This window comes from Palaemon carinicauda, chromosome 14 (assembly GCF_036898095.1).
Source record: "Palaemon carinicauda isolate YSFRI2023 chromosome 14, ASM3689809v2, whole genome shotgun sequence".
Lineage (NCBI taxonomy): Eukaryota > Metazoa > Arthropoda > Malacostraca > Decapoda > Palaemonidae > Palaemon > Palaemon carinicauda.
Window position 1 is genome coordinate 114,533,046 of NC_090738.1, and position 15,472 is coordinate 114,548,517.

Sequence of the window (15,472 nt, forward strand, 5' to 3'; positions counted from 1 at the left end):
CTCCTTCCACGGAAAGGTGGCTTTGGTAGCACCTCATTGGCCGAAAAGCAGCTGGTTTCCTCTCCTCCTAGAGTTGAAACTTCGCCCATTCCGGATCCCATTCCCCAAGCTGACCCAAGTGGTCCAAACACGGACTGTGTCAGATTCCTCAAGGATAGCGCAAACCCTAACTTTGTGGATTTCATGAAATTTGCAGCCCATAAGGACGCAAATATTGACCCGAAAAATGTCTTTATTGAAAAATTTTATTTTTATAATAAAATAAATTTTTGAATATACTTACCCGGTGATTATATAAGCTGCAACTCTGTTGCTCGACAGAAAACTCTACGTTAAAAATCCGCCAGCGATCGCAATGCAGGTAGGGGGTGTACTTCAACAGCGCCATCTGTCGTGCAGGTACTCAGTACTCAATGTAAACACAGAACTCAATTTTCTCCTCGGTCCACTGGGTCTCTATTGGGGAGGAAGGGAGGGTCCTTTAATATATAATCACCGGGTAAGTATATTCAAAAATTTATTTTATTATAAAAATAACATTTTTCAATATTAAACTTAGCCGGTGATTATATAAGCTGATTCACACCCAGGGGGGTGGGTAGAGACCAGCAATAATTGTTTACATTATTATGAGCTAAGGATTTTTTATTTCATTTTAGCAGTTATTCAAAATAACAAACATAAAATAAATAAGTACCTGGTAAGGAAGTCGACTTGAACAATTACTCTGCCTTTTTAAGTACGTCTTCCTTACGGAGCCTCACGATCCTCTTAGGATGCTGAGCGACCCCTAGGAGCTGAAGTATCAAGGGTTGCAACCCATACAACAGGACCTCATCAAAACCTCTAATCTAGGCGCTTCTCAAGAAATGACTTTGACCACCCGCCAAATCAAGTAGGATGCGAAAGGCTTCTTAGCCTTCCGGATAACCCAAAAACAATAATAAAACATTTCAAGAGAAAGATTAAAAAGGTTATGGAATTAGGGAATTGTAGTGGTTGAGCCCTCACCCACTACTACACTCGTTGCTACGAATGGTCCCAGAGAGTAGCAGTTCTCGTAAAGAGACTGGACATTCTTAAGATAAAAAGACGCGAACACTTACTTGCTTTTTCAATAGGTTGCGTCGATTATACTTTGCAGAGATCTATTTTGTTTAAAGGCCACGGAAGTTGCGACAGCTCTAACTTCGTGTGTCCTTACCTTCAGCAAAGCTTGGTCTTCCTCATTCAGATGGGAATGAGCTTCTCGTATTAACAGTCTGATAAAATAGGATAAAGCATTCTTTGACTAGGCAAAGATGGTTTCTTAACTGAACACCATAAAGCTTCAGACGGGCCTCGTAAAGGTTTAGTTCGTTTTAAATAGAACTTAAGAGCTCTTACAGGGCATAAGACTCTTTCTAGTTCATTTCCAACCATAAGATAAGTTTGGAATGTCGAACGATATTGGCCAAGGCCGAGAAGGCAGCTCGTTTTTGGCTAGAAAACCAAGTTGTAGAACATGTAGCCGTTTCGGATGAGAATCCGATGTTCTTGCTGAAGGCATGAATCTCACTGACTCTTTTAGCTGTGGCTAAGCATACCAGGAAAAGAGTCTTTAAGGTGAGATCTTTCAGGGAGGCTGATTGTAGCGGTTCGAACCTGTCTGACATAAGGAATCTTAGTATCACGTCTAAATTCCAACCAGGTGTAACCAAACGACGCTCCTTCGTGGTCTCAAAAGACTTAAGGAGGTCCTGTAGATCTTTATTGTTGGAAAGATCTAAGCCTCTGTGACGGAAGACTGATGCCAACATGCTTCTGTAACCCTTGATAGAGGGAGCTGAAAGAGATCGTTCTTTCCTCAGATATAAGAGGAAGTCAGCTATTTGAGTTACAGAGGTACTGGTCGAGGATACGGATACTGACTTGCACCAGTTTCGGAAGATTTCCCACTTCGATTGGTAGACTCTAAGGGTGGATGTTCTCCTTGCTCTAGCAATCGCTCTGGCTGCCTCCTCCGAAAAGCCTCTAGCTCTCGAGAGTCTTTCGATAGTCTGAAGGCAGTCAGACGAAGAGCGTGGAGGCCTTGGTGTACCTTCTTTACACGTGGCTGACGTAGAAGGTCCACCCTTAGGGGAAGTGTTCTGGGAACGTCTACTAGCCATCGAAGTACCTCGGTGAACCATTCTCTCGCGGGCCAGAGGGAAGCAACTAGCGTCAACCTTGTCCCTTCGTGAGAGGCGAACTTCTGCAGTACCTTGTTGACAATCTTGAACGGAGGGAATGCATATAGATCTAGATGTGACCAATCTAGGAGAAAGGCCTCTATATGAACTGCTGCTGGGTCCGGGATTGGTGAGCAAAATATTGGGAGCCTCTTGGTCATCGAGGTTGTGAAGAGATCTATGGTTGGCTGGCCCCAGGTGGCCCAAAGTCTCTTGCATACATCCTTGTGGAGGGTCCATTCTGTTGGAATTATTTGTCCCTTCCGACTGAGACAATCTGCCATGACATTCAAGTTGCCTTGGATGAACCTCGTTACTAGTGATATGTCTAGACCTTTTGACCAGGTGAGGAGGTCCCTTGCGATCTCGTACAACGTCAGAGAGTAGGTCCCTCCTTGCTTGGAGATGTACGCCAAAGCCGTGGTGTTGTCCGAGTTCACCTCCACCACTTTGCCTTGAAGGAGAGACCTGAAGCTTTTCCAGGCCAGACGTACTGCCAGTAGCTCCTTGCAGTTGAAATGCATTGTCCTTTGAATCGAGTTCCATAATCCCGAGCATTCCCGACCGTCTAATGTCGCACCCCAGCCTACGTCCGATGCGTCCGAGAAGAGAACGTGGTTGGGAGTCTGAACAGTCAGGGGAAGACCCTCTCTTAGGTTGATATAGTCCTTTCACCAAGTCAGACAAGACTTTATCTTTTCGGAAACCGGGATCGAGACCGCTTCTAGCGTCTTGTCCTTTTTCCAGTGAAAAGCTAGATGGTATAGAAGAGGACGGAGGTGTAGTCTTCCTAGTGACACAAATTGATCCACGGATGACAGTGTCCCTACCAGACTCATCCACAGCCTGACTGAGCAGCGTTCCTTCTTCAGCATCTTCTGGATGGATAGCAGGGCTGGGGGCTGATCGTCTTGTTCAGCAACGTCCTCATCAGAGGGTTCCTCATCCGAAACTGATGAGGAAACGGCAACGGAGTGGGCAACGTCTGACTCGCTGAATCCGGTCGCACTGGTGGATGCGTGACGGAGCCGGACGCAATATCATGGAACTGCTGCACAGTCTGTGAACTGTCAACAACCATGGGTGCGCGAGGAAGTACAGCGTCAACCCGAAACTGTCTAGACCGTCTGGGTTGTGCAGTCAACACCCTACCGGGTTGCTGAGGTTGACGCACTGCGTCACAACAAGTCACCTCTGCTGGTTGTTGAACGTCCTGAACGTCAACAACCACCTCCGAGCGTCGCTTAACGTCAACGTGCGTCTGGCAACCCACACTGGGTCGCATCGGTGGAGGAACCACCTCAACTGGCAGACGCGAGTAGGTTACCTCAGCGTCAACAGGGCGCACAACCGACCGGTTGGAAGGTTGTTGGCCAGAAGGTTCTTCTCCGCATTTAAGTCCTCTATCAAGGACGCAAGCTTGGACTGCATGTCTTGCAGCAAAGCCCATTTAGGGTCTACGGGAGCAGGTGTGGCAACAGACGGGGTTAGCGACTGAGGCGGAACCGTTTACCATCCCTGAAAGCCTTGTTATGTGTGACATAATAGTACAGCAAAACTTCAAAGGCTCGACAAAAGCTGAGAAGTTGACCTGTAAACAACTTGGAGCGTCTCCTGGCTAGGCGCCAGGGCGAGTCTACCAGAATTGAGAAGTCTATCTGGGCAGAGGCATGAACTCCCAAGCCGAGAACTTCTCTCGTGTCATATCAGACTCTCGCTCTATAAGCCAGTTTAAAAGAAGGGAAAGCAAAGGCTGTATCCCTAAAACTCCTCCTGGTGCAAAAACCAGTCGCCTAGCCAACGTAACGCTCTCTAGGAGAGCGAGAGAGCACTAGCTTAAAAACAACGGCTTCGAAGTAGCTAGGCCTAGTGTAAGTTCTGACGTTAAGGCGAACGAGGAGCAGCAGTTACAAGATCCGGACGAAGATCCTTAAAAAAATCATCATGATTTAATTAAAGTCCATAGGAGGCTAAGCAGCTTAAGGCTCCTCTCAATCTGACAGAGTCCTCAAGGGAATATCAGTAGGAGGGAGAACAGCAACTTCCTCATCTACAGGAACCTTGTCCGATAAAAGCTAGGTTACCTCAGTGAGTCTCTCACTGGTGCATAAGTAGCAGACCAGAAGGCAACGTCATGTAACTGCTTGACAGTCTGTGAACTGTCAACAACTGAACTGTCAACCACAACAGGTGTGTGAGGATGTACAGTGTCCACTCGAGACTGCTTTGACTGTCTAGACTGAGCAGTCAAAACAACTCTAGAATGCGGAGGTTGACGCACCGCGTCAAAACAAAACAACTTAGACTGTTGTTGTACCTCGCGAACGTCAACGGAAGGTTCCGTGCGTCGCTGAACGTCAACATGCGGCAGGCAGGGTACACTGGAACGCATGGGTGGCGGGACTCTCTTGGAGTGCGGCAGAAGGTCGCCTCAGCGTCCACAGGACGCACAACCGTGGTTGGTTGTAGGCTAGAGGTTGGTGCAGTGTCAACCTTCTCCGCACGAAAGTCCTGCATCAATGACGTTAACTGAGACTGCATGGTCTGCAGCAAAGACCACTTAGGGTCTACAGGAGCAGGTGCGGCAACAGACGGTGTGACTGCCTGATGCGGTACCGCTTTGCCTCCGGAAGACTGCAGCGAGTCCGAACTGACCCAGTGGCTACAACTGGGCCGTTGGACTTGCGCGGAAAGGACCGACTTGCGCTTAATAAGCCGCGAGACCTTGGTCCCTGGTTTCTTACGAGAAACCTCTTCCGCAGACGAGGAATAAAAGGGCTCTCTCGTCTTAGAGTGGGTGGGGCGATCTTGGGTAGATACGCCCGAAACCACAGAGGGAAAACGTCTGTTCGTTGATCAAGGCCTCTCGAACCCATAAGTCGTTCGACATTACTTCTCCCCTGGGCTTGGGAGCTTGCAAGAGGTCCCGGACTAGGTGAACGACAGGCACGAACAGACGAACCCTCGGACGCAACACTGTAACACTTTGCGCATATCACTTTATCGATTTTCTGTTTTGCACTTATTTCACTGAAATCGAAACTTTTACTGATTTCTACCTGAAACACGCAATTCTACCCTTCATTAAAAGGTAATAATTGCGAAATCAGTCGTAAAATGCAGCTCATTAATACTAGCAAAAAAAACAGAAAACATATATTAAGATAAAAAATTCAGTGGCTGGGAAAGAGACTAAACGCTAGTTCATATAAACTACGTTTTCAATCTCTCACCGCACATAGCCTGGGGACAAGAATAAAAACCTAGAAACGTTTTACCTTCCTCCCCGTACAGAGACTAGGGACGAGAGTAACACGAGAACAACGTTACTCGCTTGAACGGAACGTTTTCTCTCCTCTCTCTCCCTCCGTCTCTATCTCTCTCTCTCTTTCTCTCTTGATTTCGCACCTAAGAGAAGAGAAGAGCCCAATTATATATCGTCAAAAAAAACATGTTATTTGACTAAAGGAAAAAACTGAAAGGTTTTCCAAATAAAAAGTTCCTTTAATTTAGAATTTAAAACATTTAAGCTAAGAAAGAATGAACAAAACGTCAGAATCGATTTACTCTTACTGCAAAGTGAAACCGTGATACACTCTCTCTCTATCGTAACGATAGAGCGCATGTTGAACGTCCTGAACGTCAACAACTGCGTAGTCTAAACGTTAGTTCATCTTTGAAAACAGTACGAAGACTATCAAAGAAATTCTTTCATAAAACATTACATTTAAAAAGTTTTAAATTCTTTAAAGGCTAAATACGATATAACGGGCTCAACGTTGATTAACTTCGGTTCCAAGTTAGGACCGCCTACTATCAGGAAAGGTCGCATATAAACAAAACATAAAAATTTATTTTTATATGTTTATAATAAATGGAAAGTTAATCGAAGAGGCCTAATAAAGGCGGAGAGATATAAAATATATAGATCTATAACGTGTTAAGCAAAATTACTAAAAACCTAAACACACTTCCGTCTAAGGGAAGGGTCGGCCATTTAAAAGTGAAAGAGAGTCCATACTCTCTTTGTCACCATAATTAAATCTATCCAAAACGAGTTCAAGTTTTGAGATGAAGATAAAACACCTGCATAGCGAAAGCTCAAAACTGGAATAGTGTACTTCACCAAATAGTTGTGAAAACAAATTCAGTTAGTAACAGCGAATTAGTAGGTCTTGCCGGTAGCCCGACAGAGAGAAAATTGAGTTCTGTGCTTACATTGAGTACTAAGTACCTGCACGACAGATGGCGCTGTTGAAGTACACCCCCTACCTGCATTGCGATCGCTGGCGGATTTTTAACGTAGAGTTTTCTGTCGAGCAACAGAGTTGCAGCTTATATAATCACCGGCTAAGTTTAATATTGAAAATAGATTTTTCCTTCGTCAAAATCCCTTATATATATTTAGACAAGTAGAAAAATCAATTGACTGAAATGTGGTCACGAACATGCAATGGAAATCCGTGAATGAAATACAAAACCCATCAACATTTTTCATTCCTTTGCAGTGTTATCTCAGTTTATTTTAACTTTTACAAACTTCTTTGGTTCAGTAAACTTTATTTTTTCACTTAAAAATATAAAACAATTACCTCGGATGAGGACATTTCAATATAAGAACTGCCCAAGAGACATTCTAATACCTGACATTAGGAAAAATTCCCTTAAGAAAATACTTCAAGTAAAGCACACCTTATGAAGATTTTGGGGGACTAGTAGTGTCTATTTATGGTAGTCATAGGAAACAAAAATCATTATTCTGCCACATTCTTTTCCTTTAAAATTTACAAATGCAAATTAAATGGAAACCAAAAACATTCCATATGCAATCACAGTACAGTACTGTATAAGGTACATAATTTTGAGAAAAGAAAATCTAATTTGCATTTTATTTTGATTTTACTATAGCGATGTGAAAACAATTAGATTACAGTAAAGTACCTGTTGGATTTTGTTGTAGTTCCAACTTTATCATCCTCCTGTGGATAAGTAGAACACTCAGAAACGATGTCAACACAGACGTGACCAACGCATAGTATCCTCTCACCACATTCGTGTTTAAACCTTGACATGACTAAACCTGGTAAAAGAGAATTTGAATTAATGTTTTTGCACAATCAATCAATAACTCCAACATTGTAAAATGTACAAAGCTCAACATGATGTATAACCTAATAATGAGGAATATGTATGTCCCTAGGCAGTGGAATTTTATAAAAATCAATAAAATTCAACCTACGCCTAAAAAGACATTTCCAAAATGCACGAGCAATTAGCATAAGGCATGACAATAGTACAGTACTTTGCTACTGAATCAGAGAACAGAACACCTGTACTGTAGTAATCATTTAAAAAGGATTTAAAACGGATTTTGAGCGAAGCAAAAAATCTATTTTTGGGCTCAAGCCATGTCGTCCTGATGGAAGGTTCCTATAAGTAGCTTCCTAAGGGATATTTGACTACAGTGATATTCCCAGAGAATTTACCTTTAGGTCTCAAGAATTCTAACTCCTGGCGCGAATATCCTTTAGGAAGCTACTTATAGGAACCTTCCATCAGGACGACATGGCTTGAGCCCAAAAAACTTTACTAGCAAGTCTTAGGTAGTACAATAGCCTCTGAACCATGGTCTTCCACTGTCTTAGGTTAGAGTTATCTTGCTTGAAGGTACACTAGGGCACACTATTCTATTTAATTTCTCTTCCTCTTGTTTTGTTAAAGTATTTATAGTTTATATAGGAAATATTTATTCTAATGTTGTTACTGTTCTTGAAAATTTTAGGTTTCCTTGTTTCCTTTCCTCACTGGGCTATTTTCCCTGTTGGGGCCCCTGGGCTTATAGCATTCTGCTTTTCCAACTAGGGTTGTAGCGTAGCAAGTAATAATAATAATAATAGTAATAATAATAATAATAATAATAATAATGTAGAAATTCTAAACCCCAAATTTATCATGTCCCAGCCTCTTAAGTAAAGCTATAGCCAGCATATGAACTAGTTCCTTATTTGCTCTGGATGAGGTTATCCTTGCAGAATCTTTTGTAATTTGCTCATTGGTTTATATACTCAAGAATACCACTTATAAATACCTAACCTAACCTAACTTTCAATTCATCCCCTACAGATACAAAGCTGAACCCTTAGTATTTTCTAATAAATTTTCATATGCAAAGCACCTATGATCATTTACTTTTAATCTTAAATCCCACAAAACCTTACACCTTACTCTCACCGTGAACAACTGCTCATACTACCTTACTATAGTCCATTTCTTTTAGCGAGGCAGATTTGCACCGACTCGCAGCGGTGCCCTTTTAGCTCGGAAAAGTTTCCTGATCGCTGATTGGTTAGAATTATCTTGTCCAACTAATCAGCGATCAGGAAACTTTTCCGAGCTAAAAGGGCACCGCTGCGAGTCGGTGCAAATATGCCACGCTAAAAGAAATGGACTATAGTAGTTATGACTTTAGAATGTTAGTGCCTGCCAACAATACGTTAGTTCTACGGAAGGTGAGTACGCTCTCCAGATTAAGAGAGCTTAAAGTATATTCCCAGCCTCACCTAAACATCACGTTCGTGGAAGGAAATGAATTTGTCAGATACAGCTAGCACTGCAGAGCCTTTAGTCATTTGCCGAATGTTTTTCGGAGTTTCTATAAAAGATTACTCAATATAAGATATGCTGTAATGTACATCCTGTCTCTGACGTATATTACATCGCCTATCCGGTAGCCTAAATCTCACGAATAAATTAGTTCTGCAAGATTAAGAAATACTGAATAATAAAAGGCAATTAATATATGGCTCGACAAGAGTAAAATCTTTATAAAATAGAATTAAGCAGCTAATTATGTTCAGTCTCTAAGATAGGCTACTATGCTGCAATGCAATGATCTGTCCCTTGCCTTCTCCTAAATACTTTAAGTATATGATGATGTTAGGCTAGACTACATCAAATTCATGGCACACTTGTAGTAAACACTTGTCTACCACTAGGTTAAACAGTATATCCTTATCAGGGTGTATGTATGACGACAGCCATGCCCCATAACTCCCCTATTTTCAACCCTATTGCTGAGAATATGGCAGTCTAAGGGGGGGGGGAGGTCACAGGGAGGTGCTAGCCAACCCCCTGTGTAGAAAGTACGTAAAGACACGGCTTGTAGGTTAAGTTAGGTGGGGAAGTATGGGTGTATGTATGATAGCGGCCACCTGCATTGTATGATTACGACTAACTTAGAATACAGCAGTGTAAGGGGTGATGCACCCCCGTTTGGTAAGTAGGTAAGGACATGGCTTGTAGGTTAGGGGAGGAAAGTTGAGGTCAGTTAACATCCATTTTTAATCAACAAGGGAGAAACTGGCCGCTGACATACAAAGGCTCCGGGAAGTTTACATTAGATAGTGCTCTATGTATGTATTCCTGTCCGTTGTTATACAAAGGCTCCTCCTTACATCAACTAACCAAATGATATGGATTCTGCCCAATGATACAGGGTCAAGTATAACTGACATACATTAGATTAGCTTAACATGGATTAGGATTAGGGCTAAAGTATGCAATGTGATAATATAACGAGCCTTTGTAGGGTAACGGCCAGATCCCGTAGAAAACAGGAATATTCTGAACTGTGGCCGTCGTTCTAAAAACGATTTTGGCGGGAGAAGCTAACCTATGCTAAAAGCCGTGTCCTTACCCAGGGGGGCTGCCCCCCCCCCCTTGCACACCATATTTAAGATCCGTAGACCATTTCCAAACGTTTTTATTCTATACAAGATAATAGTCGGAGCGATAATAAGCAAATTAGGACATTTGGCCGTAGCCCTACAAACTACCCTAATATAAAATGAGGTTCAGATCAAACTAACCTTCAATGGCACTGTTATTCTCAAACCACCCTTCGCTATAATCTACTATAAAAGACCTAAGGTGGTGGGCTAGAACCGGTAGGACGGCTTAATAAGAGAAGTGATGATGTTACGTATTATATGATTCTCTTTATACTTATTGTAACTGTAGCCAAAGGACATCACATGAAATTCGGGTGATTTATGCCTGAGCACGTAAAGATCTTAAGTAACCAGAGCAAACGGACTTTGACCATAAACTCAGCAACTCGACTCCTACCTTATCTTGACGTAAATCTTAAACTCGTGATATCAAACCAGCTAAAAACATGATTATCTATCGGGTATTTCCTTCTATATCTTATCTTGCTCTTAAAAATGGTAACAAAAACGTCAAAATCAGTGGTTGACTCACAGTCAACAAGCTACTTACAAGATGACAGGTGATTGTTTACAATCTATTTTGGGAATAAAACGGGATGTTATAGTCTCCCATGAAATTAAAAGTCATTCATAGAAAATGTAATATATTTCAATATATGGATAACTATAGTAGTTTTATTAAAAACTCCTATCATAATTACTGAAGAGTTATGGTATGGTAACACTGTATTGGTAAGGAGGTAGTATTATTATTATTAATTGAAGAAAACTCATCATCAATTTAAAGTAATGTTTATTGACAATATACAAATTTCAGTCAGCACTATTGTCAATAAAAATTGAAGATGAGTTTTCTTCAATTATGACTAATACTACTACACTCAGTCGATGTTAGACAGACTGAATAGTGATCAGAAATCAAAGCACTGAAACCTTAAAGAAGTATAAATACTTAAAGAAATGGTAATCAAATGAAAAATATATCATAGTCTTATCATAAAGAAAATGGAAGCAAAAGTAGAATATGTGGTGCGAGAAGTTAGTATTTATGGAGATATCTTAACAGAATAAGATAATTTACATTGCAGGTGAGAATAGAGATGTAAGAAACATTAGTGGTACTTGAATGTTTTTAAATATCAAGAAGTTGTATTTTATAAAGGAAATAGAAATAAAAGAGGTAGAGGGAACTCAGTACAAGACTATTATAGAAACGTTTGGACAATTGCAACTTCACGTGGGGTTAATAACTGAAACAAGTATATGAACATTTGAGAAATAGAATATGATGGAATATAAAAATTTTGCGTTTTTTATATCATCATTACATAATATGATAAAAGATTAATTAAAGAAATAGTTGAAAACCAAACAAGGGTAATGTTGAGAAAAAGGTCTTTTAAATATATAAAAAAGGTACGATACTGAAATTTGAGAGGCGAGAGAAAATACATAGCATGACATCAAGAAAGAATTAAAAGGTAATTGGCAAATGAGAATAAAAGAAAGCAGTAATGACACTAAGCTGAGGTTTGTAAACGGTAATAATAGCAGGAATTATACAGGTGAACTCATCACGAACGAGGCTATCACAGTAACGAAGGGAACGTTAAACATGACATACTGAAAGAAACGGGAATGAAAATGATAAACTTTGTGAGCTGTAAAGAGAGGCAAATTATACAACAGCGAATTCATTCAGCTGTAGAGAATTAATTAAATACAGAAGTAATATAGCGGAGAATTAAGGAAATTATAATCGCCAACAATTTCCAAATATATCAGACAGGCTATGGAATTTGAAAATAAAAGTATGCAAGCTATGCTGTCTGTATAGACGGTAACTAATGACAGCAATCTTTCTGTAGATTGGAACGTTTTACACCTAGGCCTACACATACAGTATAGTAGTGGGCAAACAATCGAGGAACTTGGAACCTACTGCTCTAGCTAATATTTGAGGTCGAGTAGAAAATATCATCATATAAGATGACTAAAAACTACTTCAAGAGGTAGTGGAAGATCAGAGAAGTAAAGCATAGGAAAACGTACGGAAAAGTTTATATCAGAAATATAAAAAAGTAAGAGATTAAAGAGTACAAAATTATAGAAATAAAGAACTTAAGGTAAAGATATAAATTAGAATAGCAAGTCAGATAGAAGTAAAACTACAAGAAAGCATAAATGATAAATTCCAGTTTCTAATGAGAATGACAAAAGGAGTTACATATGAGAGCTTAACACGAAAGAAACTATTATAGTAATGATTTGGTTCGTGTGAGGAATGACGAGGATACGTTATGTGAGTTTTGCAGATAGGCAAACTATACCACGAACCATTTCTTTAGCTGTATAGAGTTCAAGAGCTTAAACGTTAATGCAACAGCTTAAGAGGTAAGAAAACTGGAAATGCCAGCACATGAAGTACTTACTTACTTTGATGGCTGCTTTTCCGGTCCCATACAGCAGGGGAACCCCACTCTCTACAGGATCTCCACTGTCGTTTTATCTTATTCGTTTAGAGTATTTAACGTTTCATGTCTCATATTCTTCATTTACTGTTGAATCGTCACTGTCAAAAGACTCATGAAATAAGAAAGTCTTCAGTTTCCTCTTGAAAGCCTGACATAAGGCAGGCGTAGTTATACTTGTTTTATTTGTGATTGGCAATGTTCACATACCTGCAGAAGGCTATGGATGATGTGAAAGAAAGGGAACTTGCACGTTAAATTGAAGTATGTCTGTTTAAGAGCAAATGAACTGAGTCCTGACCATACAGATACTTTGGTTGAAATTTTAAGGCAAAAAAAAAATGAAATGAATGAAATATGCTTGTTAACTAGCATGGTATGACAATCTATTGCTCTTACACGAACTTAAAAGAAACTGAAAGTGTACTATTGTCTTGACCACTTTCTTCAGGCTTCTCAAACCATACTTTCACGGCATTCTTGTGTCAGATTTTTCTTTCTGTCCTTGCAGTTGGTATCCAGGCAAGATTTAGAGTTGTCTTTACAAAATAATATGAAACATGAATTTGATTTTGCACTCTCTAAAAGAACGAATTTTAGGCATTGAATATGGCAGTGTAGCCTACTGTACCAACCGTGTGTCACACGTTCGTACATAGTAACGGCATTTCATTTTGTAATGTGACGAACTGAGAGAAGGTTGTGACTCAAAGACAGGATGAAAGCAACTGAGTAACTTTATTACAGAACACTCTCCTTTATATACAAAAACTCAATGCAACAGGAAATTTCCTGTTCAAGTCGACACCGCACCGGTTAACAGTTAACGGTGAGAAAAACATACATGTTATTTCAGGTTCTTTTTAGTGCGAGGGGAGATCAAAGATACCAGCATAATATATACACAAAATGAAATGTCGTTACTATGAACGAACGTGTAACACGCAGTTGGTACACAACACACGAGGCTTTTCTGTTATGTCTAAGAGTTATGGATTACTCAAGCTACTCATATAGGTCTAATCAGTTCTACCATCGCTTAGAACTTTCGTGTCTTGTATTTCTAGATTTTCCTTTTTCATGAAAGAGAACAAAGCAGTTTCTACCTCCTCACCTATTCCGCAAGCTGCACTACATACTTCAGTAAAACATTCTTTGATCTGATAATCATTTGTATACTGTAAACACATTCAAGTCTCTTCAGCGTGAGAAATATTAGCTGTTTCGTCTATTAAAAATATAAATATTTTGCAGACTTATTTTTTTCTAATATGGGCAATCTAAAGCGAGTACGCAAAGTATTTAATATGTCTGTCTGGAGTGTGATTTGAAAATATCGATGACCTAGACATCTTTGTAGATGTTTAACTATGCATTATTGTTGTTGTTGTTGTTGTTACTAGCCAAATTACAACCCCAATTGGACAAACAGGATACTACTAGCTCAAGGGCTCCTGCAGGGAAAGCAGCCCAGCGCGGAAAGGAAATGGAGAAATAACAGATAAACTATAGATAAAAAGCATAAAATATATTATTACTATCAGTAACAACCTTAAAAAGATAAGTCATATAAAAAGTACGAAACAAGTTTCACGTCAACATGTTCAACAGTCATATAAAAAGTACGAAACGAGTTTCACGTCAACATGTTCAACAGAAAAGCATTCACAAAAAATTTGAACTTCTGAAGGTTAAAGGTTTAAAGGCCGCTCATGAACGGCAGAGGCAAGGGACAGTGACATAGCTTTAGCACAATGCCCTAGACACTAACCATGTATCAAATGATCAGTACCCATCCCCCCTATCCACCCAAGTTAGGACCAGGGAGTACCAGAGGTAATGGCTGATGATGACTCAGCAGGTAGACTTGGAGGCTCCCCCAAACCCAACATTTTTAGCTCACAAGGATGGTAAGGTTGCAGATACTAAAGGAACAAACGAGTCTGAGAGGGACTCGAACCCCCGTCTGGCGATCACCAGGCAAAGACGTTACCAATAAGGACACATCAACCGATTCAACTGACAGGTTAGGAAGATCATTCCACAGTCTGATTATAGCTGGAATAAAATTCAAGAATAATGTTTAGTATTGAGCTCTATAATGGCCTGATGCCATTCATTTATCCAGGTAGATCTCCGCATTATTTTAGAGTTATGCTTCACTTCGTACGAAATTAGTGGACAACTAAAACTATACATTTGGTTGGTTCCTACTAATTACTGTTCTCATATCAATGCTTCTAAAATGAATGATTTTATTGAGAAGCAAAATATAAAAGGTACTTATTCAGTGCCGTAGCTGGCATTCTATAAGCGGGGGTGGGGTGGGGTGGGGGTTGGCTAGGCGAGGCAAAGATATTTTCATTTTGGTGGGGGGGGGGGGGGTTTCCAAAGAAAAGGACACAAAACTAATAAACCAATTTTGTAATTAATAAACTAAACTATTCTCAGATGTATATTTTCACGTGAATGAAAGAAAACAATAGTATATGTAATATATAAATCTTTACTTGAAATTATAGAGCTTAATTTTCTATTAATTTTCAACTCACTATTTGTAAATTTCAATTTAGGGGCAGTGTGGGGGCTTCTAATTGGGGGCCAGTCCCCCTCAACACACTCCCCACCCACAGCGACTACATCGAATTAAGTACTTCTGCAAAAAATATTTAACAAATATATAATTTTTCTTGAATACTTAATAAGAAATAAAAAAAAAAATTCAGTTGAAAATTCAATAAAATTTTTAAATTCATTTTCGAACCAAAATGAAACTTTGATATCACGAAGGGGCACAGACATTGAAGCACATTGAGCCTCTGTGTTATTGTAATATTCAGAGAAATGTGGTATTTCAATGTGCATATTAATGTTTAATCAACTGATATATACAGTATGTGCATGTTATGAATGTACTTTTCTCCTTATATAAAAAAGTTTTCTATTTATTTGATTATCAAAAACATTATTATCATCTTCCATCATCATAATACTAATTATTATTATCAATACTATTTTCCTCATCACAGTTAATGACATTATTATAAGAATAATGGTAATA

The 15,472-nt window shown here is 39.7% G+C and overlaps 1 protein-coding gene across 5 annotated transcripts in view; it reads right to left on the bottom strand.

The window, feature by feature from the left end:
- The window catches only part of LOC137653627 (ketohexokinase-like), a 73,588-nt gene that overhangs the window by 36,179 nt on the left and 21,937 nt on the right, over positions 1-15,472 (bottom strand). For 2 of the 5 annotated variants that reach the window (XM_068387197.1, XM_068387198.1), the window contains one exon: positions 7,152-7,290. In XM_068387197.1, the coding sequence (XP_068243298.1) occupies positions 7,152-7,282 (131 nt within the window). In that variant the 5' untranslated portion in view covers positions 7,283-7,290. The other 3 variants (XM_068387195.1, XM_068387196.1, XM_068387194.1) reach the window with 3 other exon arrangements.